Consider the following 12,969-nt stretch of genomic DNA (forward strand, 5'->3'; position numbering starts at 1 on the left):
GTAGGGTTAATAGATTAGTGATTTTGGGGTGATTCCAAACTTGTGTTTCACAATCCAAATTTGTAAAATATTTCTACTATTGCAAGGTAAATTAGAATTCAGAAATATATTCCGTCCAGAAACGGATGCCTTTGATTAACGAAACAATTCCTAGAATAATCGCTGTTTACTTTTCAAAACTCAATATATAAAGATTGACATTTAACGTCAAAGGAGAAAAGTGCCTCGTTTAACGACGAAATGAGGGAACAACAGCGAGAAGAGTTTAGCCAATTGATGGCGTTCTAAAATATACGCAGTAGTTAAGGTCCGTTTAAAGAGTATAGACATATAAGCAAGATCTGATTAACAAAGGAAACCTTGAAACGTTGTTTAATGAAATTGAAACTAATTCTAAGTTTTTTTTCAATCCGATTTCAACCAGCGTTCACTTGTAATGTGTAGCAACATTTTTTTGTAGAAGGAACATTTATAGAAAAACAACTATAACGTTGAAATGGCTTTAACGGGGCTTTAAGAGGTACTCATAACGAATATGGGTTTTGCACCAGGTTAATGATGAAAAAATGTGTGTTTAGATACAACAGGTTTTCCTCTGGCGAGTGTTCTGAAGCTAGTCTTTTCCCTCACTGGTCTCTGTTTGGCTGTTCTTCTGCTGGTCATTAGTATTGCGTATTATAGAAAGAGGGAACAACAGCGTACAAAATGGTAGGCTTATTTACGATATAAATTGCACTTGCCCATTGTTTGAGGTCCTACTGACCTGTTGGAAACAATGCTCACAACATAACTGATTCGTCCTTTATGTTTTCTTTGTGAAATGGCAAGATGACAAAGCAGAAGGTTTTAACGCTATAGGTGGCATGGATAACATTGCCGCAATGTTGGTGGACAAATCAAAAAAATAAAATTGCTCACATAGTTTGCATAAAAATTGAAGTTAACTGACAGAGGAGGAAAATCTTATTGTTCCTATCCACCAACATGGCCGCCATGACGTCACATGCAATCCTCCAATATTTCAAAATGCTCATTAGGACGAAACGATTTTCGGGTTTTCATCGATTCGCTTAATTAGTACTTTTGATCATAGTCTCTAAGACAAATTTAGGACAAACCTTAGAACTCTAGCCCAAATAAATCCTTTTATTTTTATTTCTCTCCTAAAGCAGTCAAATGTTAGTCGGTGTTACATAATAAATCATTGTTAATCTTGATTATTTTGCAGGACAGCTAAGGACATAACAGTACTTGATGGCTGCGAAATCCCTCCAATTAGGGCAGAATTTATCGAAGAATTGGGCCAAGGAGCATTTGGAAAGGTCCACAAAGCGAAGCTAAAGGACGGCTTGGACTACTTTGAAAATGAAAAATCGCGGGCTAATAAGAGTAAGAAGCAGAAGATTGTTGCTGTGAAAGAATTGTTTGGTGAGTGTGAATTGTTTACAATAGTCCATAACCAGGCGCTCACATTTCCGGAAAGTCGTCAGATAAAATAAATAAATAATTAATAAATAAATGGGAATTTCAGTGGAAACCACGAAGTGGCTCTACTCTCCACTGTTTCCAGGTCGAATTGGAAGCCATTTCACACTTTATTTTGTTGACAATTTAATCGCGTACAACTGATGTAATACACAAACTGGGCTTTATAGCCTAGCTGGTCAGCTAACGTAAGGCCCGTTTAAACGGTTTCAACATTTTACCAACATTTGTTCAACAAAAGTTGAACGGATGTTGAGCAAATGTTGGATGAACGGAGTGTTCAAATGGCTTCAACGCCATTCAACATTTTCAAGAACAAAGAAAATGTTGAATCGATGTTGAATGAAAGTTAAAACCAATTTAAATTTGATTCAACAGGCTTTCAACAAGCGTTCAACATTTTTTTGCATTTTCAACAAATTGAATGTTCAACGACGTGTTTAAGCGCCCCGGCGACACTTTGCAAATGCCGAAACCGTTTAAACGGGCCTTTAGATGGGCATCTCGTTATTCTTACGTAGTCTACCTGAACTGGGACAAACTAAATGCATTGAAGTGTCGCTGTTGAATGAAAAGTCCACTAATTTATTGTGCTGCCTCCTTCAACTTAAAGCTAACCAGTTGCCTTATTAAATTCGCCAGGAAATAATTCAAACACGTTTTGTAATCAGTTTCCTTATTAAATTCGCTAGGAAATAATTCGAAAACGTTTTGTTGTTTCTGTGCTCAAGAAAACGCCAATGAAGAGCAGAAAAAGGAATTTATCGACGAGATAGAATTGATGAAGGAAGTGGGAAGACATCCGAATGTGTTGAGTTTTCTCGGCTGTTGGACCGCAACTAAACCACTTCGTCTGATAATTGAGTACATCCCCCATGGAGACTTGCTTCACTGGCTCAGGCGCAAGAGGAGTCAGGTATTTGCGTTTCCTTTTTAACATCAGGCGGTGAATAATTTACCCTTTTGAAATAAATTATAGGTCTTAATAATGACTACGACAAGAGAAGACGACATGAATAGTGTAGAGATGAAACGAGACATGGGGCTTGCGTAAAGTTGTTTATATAATACTTTTGCTCACACATATCTGAAGGCTGGCTTTGTTAAAACTATTTGTGTAGGTGCAGACTATATTTTTCCAAAGGCAAATCGCAGAATTGTTGGGAGAATTATTTACCACGTCATGTTGATCTTATTTGTTCAAAATAAAGAAAAAAAAATAAATAAAGAGAGTCGAACGGTTTAAATTTTTGCCTAGGTGGATTGATTTGCATTAAAAGGAGACAGAGAATATTTGCATAGCGTTTGTAAGTCCTTGTAAAACACAGCTGTCAGGGCCTGGTCAAATAATTAATGGGGCGACTGCACGTTTAAAGTTGGAGCCCAGAACGGTGCTAAAATTAATACTAAGTGACAGTAAATTATATCCTCGCGACAAACGTGTGTTGGAACTATCATGTTGAACAGACGGTAAAGAAAGCCAGCAAGAGATTGTATTACTTGCGCGAATGTAGGAAAGCAAATCTACCCATGGAGATCGACATCACAGGATATTGTACTAAGATACGTCCACTTCTTGAATATGCATTCCCAGTTTGGGGCGGTTTTCCGAAATGCCTTGTAGATGTGTTGGATCGAGTCCACACAAAACAGGTGTTTGGACGTCTTTTATGGCGCGGGCCGCAAGGCTCCTTTGTTTATGATGAATCAATTGTGTACTTTTTAACTGAGATCCAACTATGTAAACCCATTTTATATTTATGTTAAGATGGGTAAATAAACTTATTATTATTAAAAGTTCAACGGCTTCTACGCCATTCAACATTTTCGAGAGCAGAGGAAAACTTAAATCGATGTTTAAAGCAATTTAAATTTGATTCAACACATTTTCAACAATGTTGAACGAACCTGTTCAGAAGCCCCGACGTTTGGTTGGACAAAGGGTTGAACGCATGTTGAAGCAAATGTTGAAACCGTTTAAATGGGCCTTTAGCTGACATGTATAGTTTGTCCATATCACTAGTCCTTAACGACTGGCGAGTCAATATACTAGTCAAACGTCCTGATTACATGTTTTACAGATAAGCGGTTCTATTCTGGGAGCCGGTCTTAACGCCAAAGACGAGAAGTTGTATGCAGGAACAAGGGCACAGATCAGTACTGCTGATGAGGTACATCCATAGAGTGGCGCGATTAAGGTCCATGCTCCCCTTCAAGGATAAACGCCCAGGTTGAGTAGTGAGAGGTGGAGGTAGGGGGGGGGGGGGGGCTCTATTTCAATGTTCCATAGAAAGTCCTAGAATGTTCAACAAAATGTTCTGAAACGTTCTGGGAAATATAAACAATTTTCGTAACAATTATCTGTCATAATCACCATCACGCACCAACACGCTATCATTGGACGAAGTTGCACAAATTATTGTGATTTAGTAATGAGCACGTCAAGGTAATTACGATAGGCAGAAGCTAGCCAATTCATTAAGCAAAAATTGAGTTTCGCGCTTTCTTGCTTTAGTTTATAAAAGACGTATTTTTTCCTATAGGACGCCGAAGCAGAAGGAAGGGTAACAGAGGCATTGAATGAAGACAGCCAGGCTTCTACTTCTTTGGCAAAAAATGACCCAGCCGATACTGACGACAACGTTGAATGTAAAATAGAAATACCGATGGTCGTATTTTCAACAGCAAGCCAGTCTGAAGAGGGTCCTACTGAGACGACTGACGATGAATGTGATCGGGATTGTGATTCGTTTGATTCTGCTGATGTCATAAAATTTGCCTGGCAGATAGCACGAGGCATGGTATGTAAATAAGGGATTTATAAATGTAACATGACATTTTGCTGAAACCTGCGGGAAGGTGATTTGATCTAAACAATGGCAGTTTAAATGCCCATCTTGGCGCTTAGCATGGCGAAAATGTAAAAACAAAAACAAAAACAAAAACAAACAACAACAACAACAACAGCAACAAACTGTAGATCCTGCTCATCGAAGTTTAAAATTGTGTAAAACTAGGATACAGCGAAGTGTAAGACGAACGAGTAAGGAACTGGGAGATTTAGAAAATCCCCTCAACTTCTGTACGACCGAACAGTAACACCGTCACTGTTTTACTTACAGAGCTACCTTTCTGAGAAGGGCTTTGTCCACAGGGACCTGGCAGCAAGGAACATTCTGGTAGGGCATGGTAAACGACTTAAGATAGGCGACTTTGGTTTGATGCGCCAATTGTACCGTGAGGTGTACGAAGTACAGAAAGGGAAGAAACTGCCAATCAAGTGGATGGCTCCTGAGTCTCTTTTTGAAGAGATTTTCACTGTCAAGAGCGATGTGTAAGTATTGACTGAGCTATCACCGAACAGCTAAATGAAGAGGATAACTTTTTTGTTAAGTGTGTTTATACTGATCAAATACATTGTAGCAAAAAAATCGGTTTATTATTATCTCTTTTTCGGAACTGATTCCTTACAGGGGTATTGTCACCTATTTTGATGTCACTACGAATAGGCAAAAAAGTAGTTGTTTCAATAGAATGGAAAATAATGGTTGAGATTTGTCAACAATAACCCCACTAAGAATATTGTATTAATCAGTGAATGATACAGGCACACTCGGAAAAAAGTCCGAGTGCCCCTATCGGGAGTCGACCCCAAGACCTTCCGATTACTAGTTCGGATGCGCAATGGAAAAAAATATTCCATCACATTCTTTACATTGCGCATACGCCACATATTGAGATTCTAATCCTAGCAGTATGCAAGATCTTCGTCCCATGAACCTAGTATAGTGGCCTTAGCTCCCGCGAGTCTCCTGTAGCTCAGTAATAGAGCATCCGAACTAGTACTCGAAAGGTCTTAGGTTCGACTCCTGATAGGAGCACTCTGTCTCGGATTTTTTCCGAGTATGCCTGTGTCATTCACTGATTAATACATCATTCTCATTTATTCACTAGGCTTTAAATATTCCATCACATTATTTCCAATAACCCTACTAGTCCACAGAAACTACTATTAACTATCCTTAGCTGCGGATGGTTAGGATAAAAAAGGATTTAAACTTTAAAATGTTGGCCAACTTTTTCAAGTTCTTCCTGCGTTTTTTTTTTTAATTTAGAGAAGTCGCTGAAAACTGATTATAGTTTGTTCTTCCAAAGAGAAAAAACATAATATTTTCCTCCCGATGTTGTAAGGACATTTTCATGTTACAAACCAGGTTCTTTGTAAACTGTTTGAGCAGTTTTGACAAAAATACAGCAACATCGCCGTCATAGTGTCCCTTTAGGCCCAGTTAACTTACACTAGGCTTAATGTTTATTATGATCGTATGACGTTTTAACCTTCGTCCATCTCTGTTGCTTTCAGTTGGTCCTATGGAGTCGTCATGTGGGAAATTGGAACTCTTGGTAATAATTATTTCATCGGCGTCTGATAATTTGTGGCATCACTTCTGTGTTAGGCAAATCTATTTGTTTCACCTGCTCACAATCTGTAGGAGCCTACACCTAAATCCTTCTCCCCCCCCCCCAACCCAACCCCAGCCCCCCCTCCCCTCTGTGTACGTGCACAAGATTTGCTATTCTTACCCCCGATACCTTCAATTTTTTTTCTCGGTCAGATTTCTCGGAAATAAACCTGGCCCCAGTTGTTCAAAGCCCGATTAAGCTAATCCTGGGTTAATGTGAACTTTGATTCGAGTATTTTTACTAATTCATAAGGATTTGTCCAAAACATTTTGTCTTTAAGTTTTACCTTAGACTTTTCTTTTCCATTAGCTTAAAATGATTCTTTAAAATCATTTTTAATAAGCGAGATGAAAACCTCGGTTGACTTTTAATCGTCGATTAGCGTTAATCGGCTTTCGAACAACCCGGCCCTGGAGTATCTCTAATAAATTCAGTTGATGCACTGATTTCAAGGTCTTGCACTGATGGTATAACACAAATACATTGATTCTTTCCAGGTGGCTCGCCATACCCACTTTTAAATCACACTGAACTCTTGAGACGTCTGAAGACAGGATACCGGATGGAAAAACCTGACATTTGCCCCGAAACGTTGTAAGTTGGAGATTGTTGTGTCCCTTATCACGACTGTTATTTGAGCAAATAACAATCACCTCAAACTTCTTGGATTTCAAATCTTATTTTAATAAGCAGATCCATTTTCCCTGCTTCTATCTAGACTATTTACAAGGATCACAGATGACGCCAAAATGTGGTATGATAAGAAAAAGTCTCAAACGAGCTTTCAGACGCAGTGATGTGTTATCATTACATTTTGACCTCCTCTGTAATCTAGAACGTAACAGACGCACACGGCAAAAAAGATTTTATTATCTTCTATACAACACCAAAGACATTCCGTAGGTGAACCTGCTCTTTTTGACTAACCTGTATTCCAGTTTGAAATTTCTGATAAAAAACAAACAAACAAAAAAACAAACAAAAAAAAGCGTGCAGTTGTTTCACGATGATTTGCAATCAATCGGTTCCATTGGGGGTAGACTTGAGTACCTCTAACAGTGGATATATTAATTGCTAGAAGAGAAAAGTTCTCGCAGTTATATACGCAACCAGACTGTTGCGAAAAACCTGAAAAAAATTCAGGCTTAAACGGGATTGAGTTTTTTTTTCAGGTTTTTCACAACAGTCTGGTTGCGTATATAACTGCGAGAACCTTCTCTTCTATCTTTCATCCACAGTGCATATACATGTTACACATGTACTTCATATTTGATATATTAATTATGAAATATTCTATTCAAGTCGTCCATGTGGGCTTTTCAGTACTTCATCTGAGAAATTACTCAACAGAGTAGGCGTACTCAAGGAAAGCAAATTGAGGCTCACATTTGAGGGAATGGCGTACATTTAACGGAATCTGTGCAAATCAGATCCGAGTCACCAGCCATATCCCCTTCATCGTTTAAAAACAAAGCAAAAATAAATAAATAAATAAATAAATAAACCAAAAACACAAGCAGAACCTCCGTAGCTACTTCAAAATAATAGTTAAGCAACAACAACAACAACAATAATAATAACAATAACAATAACAATAACAATAACAATAACAATAACAATAACAATAACAATAACAATAACAATAACAATAACAATAACAATAACAATAACAATAACAATAACAATAACAATAATAACAATAACAATAACAATAACAGAAAAAAAATCACTAACTGCAATTATTTTAAGTTTTGGAAGACTGCAAATAAAACCGTTATTTATTTTCCCTGAGTGCGTTGTTAATTAAGGCACAGAAGCTTAAGAGCAAGTTAAATATACTTTATATATACAAAATCAATTTCCTGAGTAAGATGGAAACAAAATTCTTGATATGCTTTTTTTTTATATTTTCCAGTTACACCTTGATGACAGACTGTTGGAAACAAGACCCCGATGAACGGCCGAGTTTTGAGAGACTGGTTGGAAGAGTGGAGCAGATGTTGCTTCAGGAAGCTGAGTACTTTGATTTGAACAAGGTGGACGAATCTAAGGATTATTATCGGGTGCAAGAGTCAAAGACAGCAGAAATGGAGGAACCGGACAAGATCGAGCAATAGATTTTGTTCATTGACATTTATAGTTAGCTATCTTTGTTTAGAACTTAGTTGGCCATTGTTTGTGAGAGGAATTGTAGCAGTTACATAGTCAGGTGCAATGTTAAAAAAAAAAAAGAACTTGGTGTTTTTCTTAATTCAACGTTAATTTAAGTCTGCACACTATGTGCTGTTTTAAAAGGGGCACTCAACATGATGTTTTCTTGATTATTTGGTGGAAAGACATTCATGGTCTCTGAGGACTGAGTATTATTTTTGGAACAATGGCTAAAACCCGATTATTAGTTTATTCTTCCTCATTCGGAGAAATCATTTCATATTATTTTCCTCTCGGTGCTCTAAGAGTAATTTCATGTTAGAAAAGAGGTTCTTAGTAAAATATTTTAGCGGTTTTGAGCAATATACAGAAAAATCTCAATGGCAGTGCTCCTTTAACTTTTGCGCACTGAAACTACAATAGTAAGACGGGAACTTTTGCAGTTCATGCTAACAGAATGAAGTCTTTTTTTATCCCGCCCTAAGACCACTGCAATCGAACCATCTCCTGATGATGACCCTAGTGAAACATATCTGGACGAGGGATATATATTACGGAGGATATTTTTGAGACAGACCAACCCACTGATGCTAATGTTACTACTGGAGAAACTTCTCTGGATTTGACAGCATCACAGCTAGAGTCGCAGACAAACCCTCAGAATGTACAATTACAGTCAGATACTAATCAAGAACCAAACTGTATTTAATGCTGAAAGATTCATAACTGCCGTAAGAAAAATGAAAAGGCTAAATTTCTTTTGTTAAGTGGTACGGGTTGTTCAAAGAGCCAGTTTACATGGGAACTCGAGGAAAACATCTTATAAGCGCCTTATCGAGAATTTTGAAGGGTCCCGAAAGTAATGTTTTTAACGCCTTTTACGTTCAAACCGCGTTGCATTGCATCCGTTTCTGTCGACCGGGGCCCGGTTGTTCGAAAACCGATTAACGCTAATCCACGATAAAAAGTTAATCGAAGTTTTCATCTCGCTCGTTTGAACTGGTTTAAAAGGCTAATTTCAAGCTAAAGGGCTAAGGCAAAACTGACGGACAAAAATCTTTTGGGATAATCTTTATTAATTATTAATTAAACTCGCATCAAAGTTTATGTTAATCCGGAATTAGCTTAATCGGGTTTTGAACAATCGATTTTTCTTTGCAAGATACGGAAGTTGCAATTAGAAACACCTTTTTGGATGATAGAGCACTTGAAACCACTTCACTTCAATTTGTGCGATAGACGAGCTCTGCTGTAATTATTTGCATAGGTAAATTGTTAGATGATAAAATTGTCAATGATGAAAAGTATTTACAGCGCAATTATTTGGGGTTAAAATATTTAAAGGAATTTTATTTGGTGTTTGGACTTATTACAAATTATATTTCGGTTTTGGGAATATCACAGAAAAAGACCAGTTGCCTCGTTATGCAGCTCTCTAGAAATAATACTTTGTAGTTCGACTTATATTAGTTGTTCTTAATGTGTGATTAACGTATAAATTCTCCTGTCATGAATTCGGTATGAGCAGCTGTACGTTTCCGTGGAAACACTTCTGATCGTAAAAGTATTTTCAATTAAGTTTCCTACAAAAGATAACACCTTGTTTACCTTACTTTTTATAAGTTTTTCCTCAACTTGACCTTTCGACGGTTTATTCCAGGAAATTGTTACTGCTCTTATTTTTAGCCAATTTTGGTAGATTTTCGTGGGTTCTTTTACCGAATTCATAGTAGTTGATGTTCATTTTAAAGATGAAGATATCTAAATAACAATATCTGCTATTTTAGGGTGTTTTCGAAAGTAAATACTATGGTCTTAGGGTAATGGTGAAGATAAATATCCATTGTTGTACTTCTGCTATCAGCGACGTACTGAATGTATAATTTGAGCTTTAGATTTTGTTGACCATGTACTCATTTAATTTATGGAAACGTTTAACCAATAATCTTCGATGAAGAAGTCTAACATCTTCAACAAATCGACTTCATGTACAATTTTTAAACAACAACTTTTGATGTTTTTCAGATTGTATAAGTCTGAACTTTGTAATTTTTATATTGGTCTCCCTGTTTTGTATTGACTGGACAATCCAAGTTTCATGGTGAAATTTCTCTAGAAAATGTCTTTGACTTGGTTTATAGATCGAAGGCACGGATGCAAATAAGTTCCTTGCAGCCAATCACAGAAGGCTTGCGTAAGATTTAGTTTGCGTTAAGCAGATGGTTGTCGAGTCAGTATAAGAATGGGTGCCATCTAGTTTTAGTAGAGAATTGCTTGTAGAACAGAGTAAGCTGAACTGTTGCTAGTTCGTAAGGCAATAAAAAAGAGTCAACTGAAGAAGCAGTTGGTTCCTTGTTGTTGGGTGGACTCGCTTATCCCCCCAAAAGCTCATCCAACAAAATGTCGCTTCGTGTGTGATGCAAACAATGAGAGATCTTGGGTAAAGAGTAAAACGCCATCATATCCACTGCCTGCAAATTCTACGGGCGTGGACTTTTCTCTCAGAGCGACACAGAAGCAGAGCATTAAAAGACTATTATCTGCAGGTTCCTGCTCGGTATCATGAGGCACTGGCTGGCAATTAATCAAGTAGAGTTTAAATTTTTTTGCTGTTTTGTTGTTTGATGTCAAGAAATCTTAGCTAAGGCTACGTGGCGTTGCCAGTAGCTGAGCAACAGTATTTTGCTGCGTTGAGATTTCAGAAAGGCTGGCTTTTTAAACTTTCGAGAGCATGAATTTACGGTAGACGAAACTATGATTAGTTTTGTTTTTAAACTTGTGAAAATTAAAGTTTGATTGAAATTTTGTAGAAGCTTATGTTTTTAATCGCGTTGGAGAATAATTAATTAATTATATACGGGTGTATGCCACTTCAGTGCTTTTCATAAAATCATTACTACCTGTATCCTTCAGTGAATAATACATCATTCTCATTTATTCACCAGGCTTAAAATATTCCATCACATTATTTCCATTACTGACTCATTACTGCTATGTTCACTCTGTACGAATTGCGGACCATTATTTATGGAAACGTGGGCACCACGAGCGATAGCTAAATGAGAGAATAGTCACACGTGGAATGCATAACTTGTCTATAATATCGACTGCCTTTAAAAAAATAAGTTTCAAAGAAAGCTATTCAGTGCAGTTGTGAAAAAAGAGAGAAGACAAAAAGTGTATTCCCAAGTAAAATTTACGTTTCTAGGTCATGTAATAGCAACCCTTCATCTCCAGTTGACAATCACTCCACTGGTCACTGAGTGTATGGAGGAATACAGAAAAGCTGTAGAAAACAACCCAACCACTTCTACTTAGTCTGGTGGCCTTACTATTTCAAAAGTATAAAACATAGAGCTAGTGATCGTCAAGTTTACTAGAAGATCACGGAAGCTTGTATTGGTTTCTTTTAGTGGCACAAAAAAATTAAAACCGTAAATCCGTAAAATTTGTTAGCTAATTAGTGCTTTAATTTCTGTACAAATACCTCATCTCCTTGTTACACATTCTTTGTAGTAGTACAATGAACTAGACAAACAGCCCCATTTTTTTTATAACATGTCGCAAAGACATTTCCGAGAGAGGCAGGGAGTGGATGCTGGAAGATCTAAATTTGTCCACGCCCCCTTTTTTGTTGACTACGGTTCTTTTTGCAATATTGTGTAATTTTTCATGTTTTTCCCCATACCTTCACCCTGAGGTTCCTGCTTTCCGCCCTCTTCTTTCCCGCCTCCTCTACACTTCCCCAGCCCCGAATTCTCCCGGATTGCTGCGTCCTGCTTTTGGCTTTTCAAGGCCACCAATGGAAGGAAAGAGAAATGCTAAGCGAAAAAATGTTCAGAAAAATAATAATCGAGTGAAAACTTACCTGACAAACAAATCTAAGACAATCATTTTTTCTTAATATTTTTGCAGTCCCAAAAATTCGAATAAGACAAAGTCCACAACTGAAAAAAAAGGTGGGGGGGGGGGGGGGGGGGAAGGGTAAAATTAAAGGTAACAGGAGGAGGTAAATTTATACATTACTCCCCCCTCCCCCAACCACCACCACCACCACACCACCACCACCCCACATCCTCTCCCTCCCCTGTCGGTAGTGTCAAATCAGTATGTTTGTCCCGGAAACAGTCCATTTGTGGTTAAATAGTGACTGTTTCAGAAAAAATGACGTTCTGATGACGTCAGTATAATATATTGATACATTCTCATTCGTGTTCACTCGTATGTACTTTCAGAAGACGTCTGTAGGAATCCAATCGAATGCTAAGCTGAAAGAGTTTAGAGTGTGCCAGGAAGAAAGTAAAAGTAAATCTAAAAGAACAAGAATTCTGCAAAACGTCTAAAGATAATTCGAATATTACATGTCGAATGTGCAACAAAGAATAGAAGTAAAAAAAAAAATATATATATATATATATATATACAGGCCAAAACATTAGAGACATTTTAGATCTCTCCAGTGAGACAGATTGCTTCAGACTTTGTTGCAATCTCGTACCCAGAGTCCTCAGGCTCTTTGGCCAGCGGTTAGTCGCCAGGAGAGACTCCGGGGGACATCGAATTTTATTACTGCAGGATTTCTGCGGTAAAACTATGGAAACCGTTACGGAACAGCCAATCAAAAAATTTGAATTTTTTCGATGTCCCCAGAGTCTTCCTGGCGTTGCCCCGCTGAACAAAACTGGGTACGAGATTGACTTTGTTGCCTAACATCTAGAAGACAGCGCTCATCAAATACTTCACCGTTTGAATTCTGCTTGTGCATGTAGCATTAAAAATGCCTCCAAAGCGTACACTCGAATCAGACAAAAATACCCTGAAGAAACATACCCTGAAGAAGAAAGGCCGTGCCTTTCAAAATATTGGAAA

The 12,969-nt window shown here is 37.6% G+C and overlaps 1 protein-coding gene across 1 annotated transcript in view; it reads left to right on the forward strand.

Annotated features, from left to right (window-relative positions):
• The window catches only part of LOC146448517 (uncharacterized), a 33,345-nt gene extending 22,721 nt beyond the window's left edge, over positions 1-10,624 (forward strand). Inside the window, exons 18-26 of the mRNA XM_085102501.1 lie at positions 579-708; positions 1,229-1,428; positions 2,217-2,401; positions 3,567-3,656; positions 4,029-4,286; positions 4,608-4,819; positions 5,849-5,889; positions 6,447-6,543; positions 7,865-10,624. Coding sequence (XP_084958627.1) covers positions 579-708; positions 1,229-1,428; positions 2,217-2,401; positions 3,567-3,656; positions 4,029-4,286; positions 4,608-4,819; positions 5,849-5,889; positions 6,447-6,543; positions 7,865-8,066 — 1,415 coding nt within the window. The 3' untranslated portion in view covers positions 8,067-10,624. The remainder of the gene's footprint in view (positions 1-578; positions 709-1,228; positions 1,429-2,216; positions 2,402-3,566; positions 3,657-4,028; positions 4,287-4,607; positions 4,820-5,848; positions 5,890-6,446; positions 6,544-7,864) is intronic.
• The last annotated feature ends 2,345 nt before the right edge of the window (positions 10,625-12,969 follow it).

The sequence above is a fragment of the Pavona decussata genome, unplaced genomic scaffold, assembly GCF_977016875.1.
Source record: "Pavona decussata unplaced genomic scaffold, jaPavDecu1.1 SCAFFOLD_912, whole genome shotgun sequence".
NCBI lineage: Eukaryota > Metazoa > Cnidaria > Anthozoa > Scleractinia > Agariciidae > Pavona > Pavona decussata.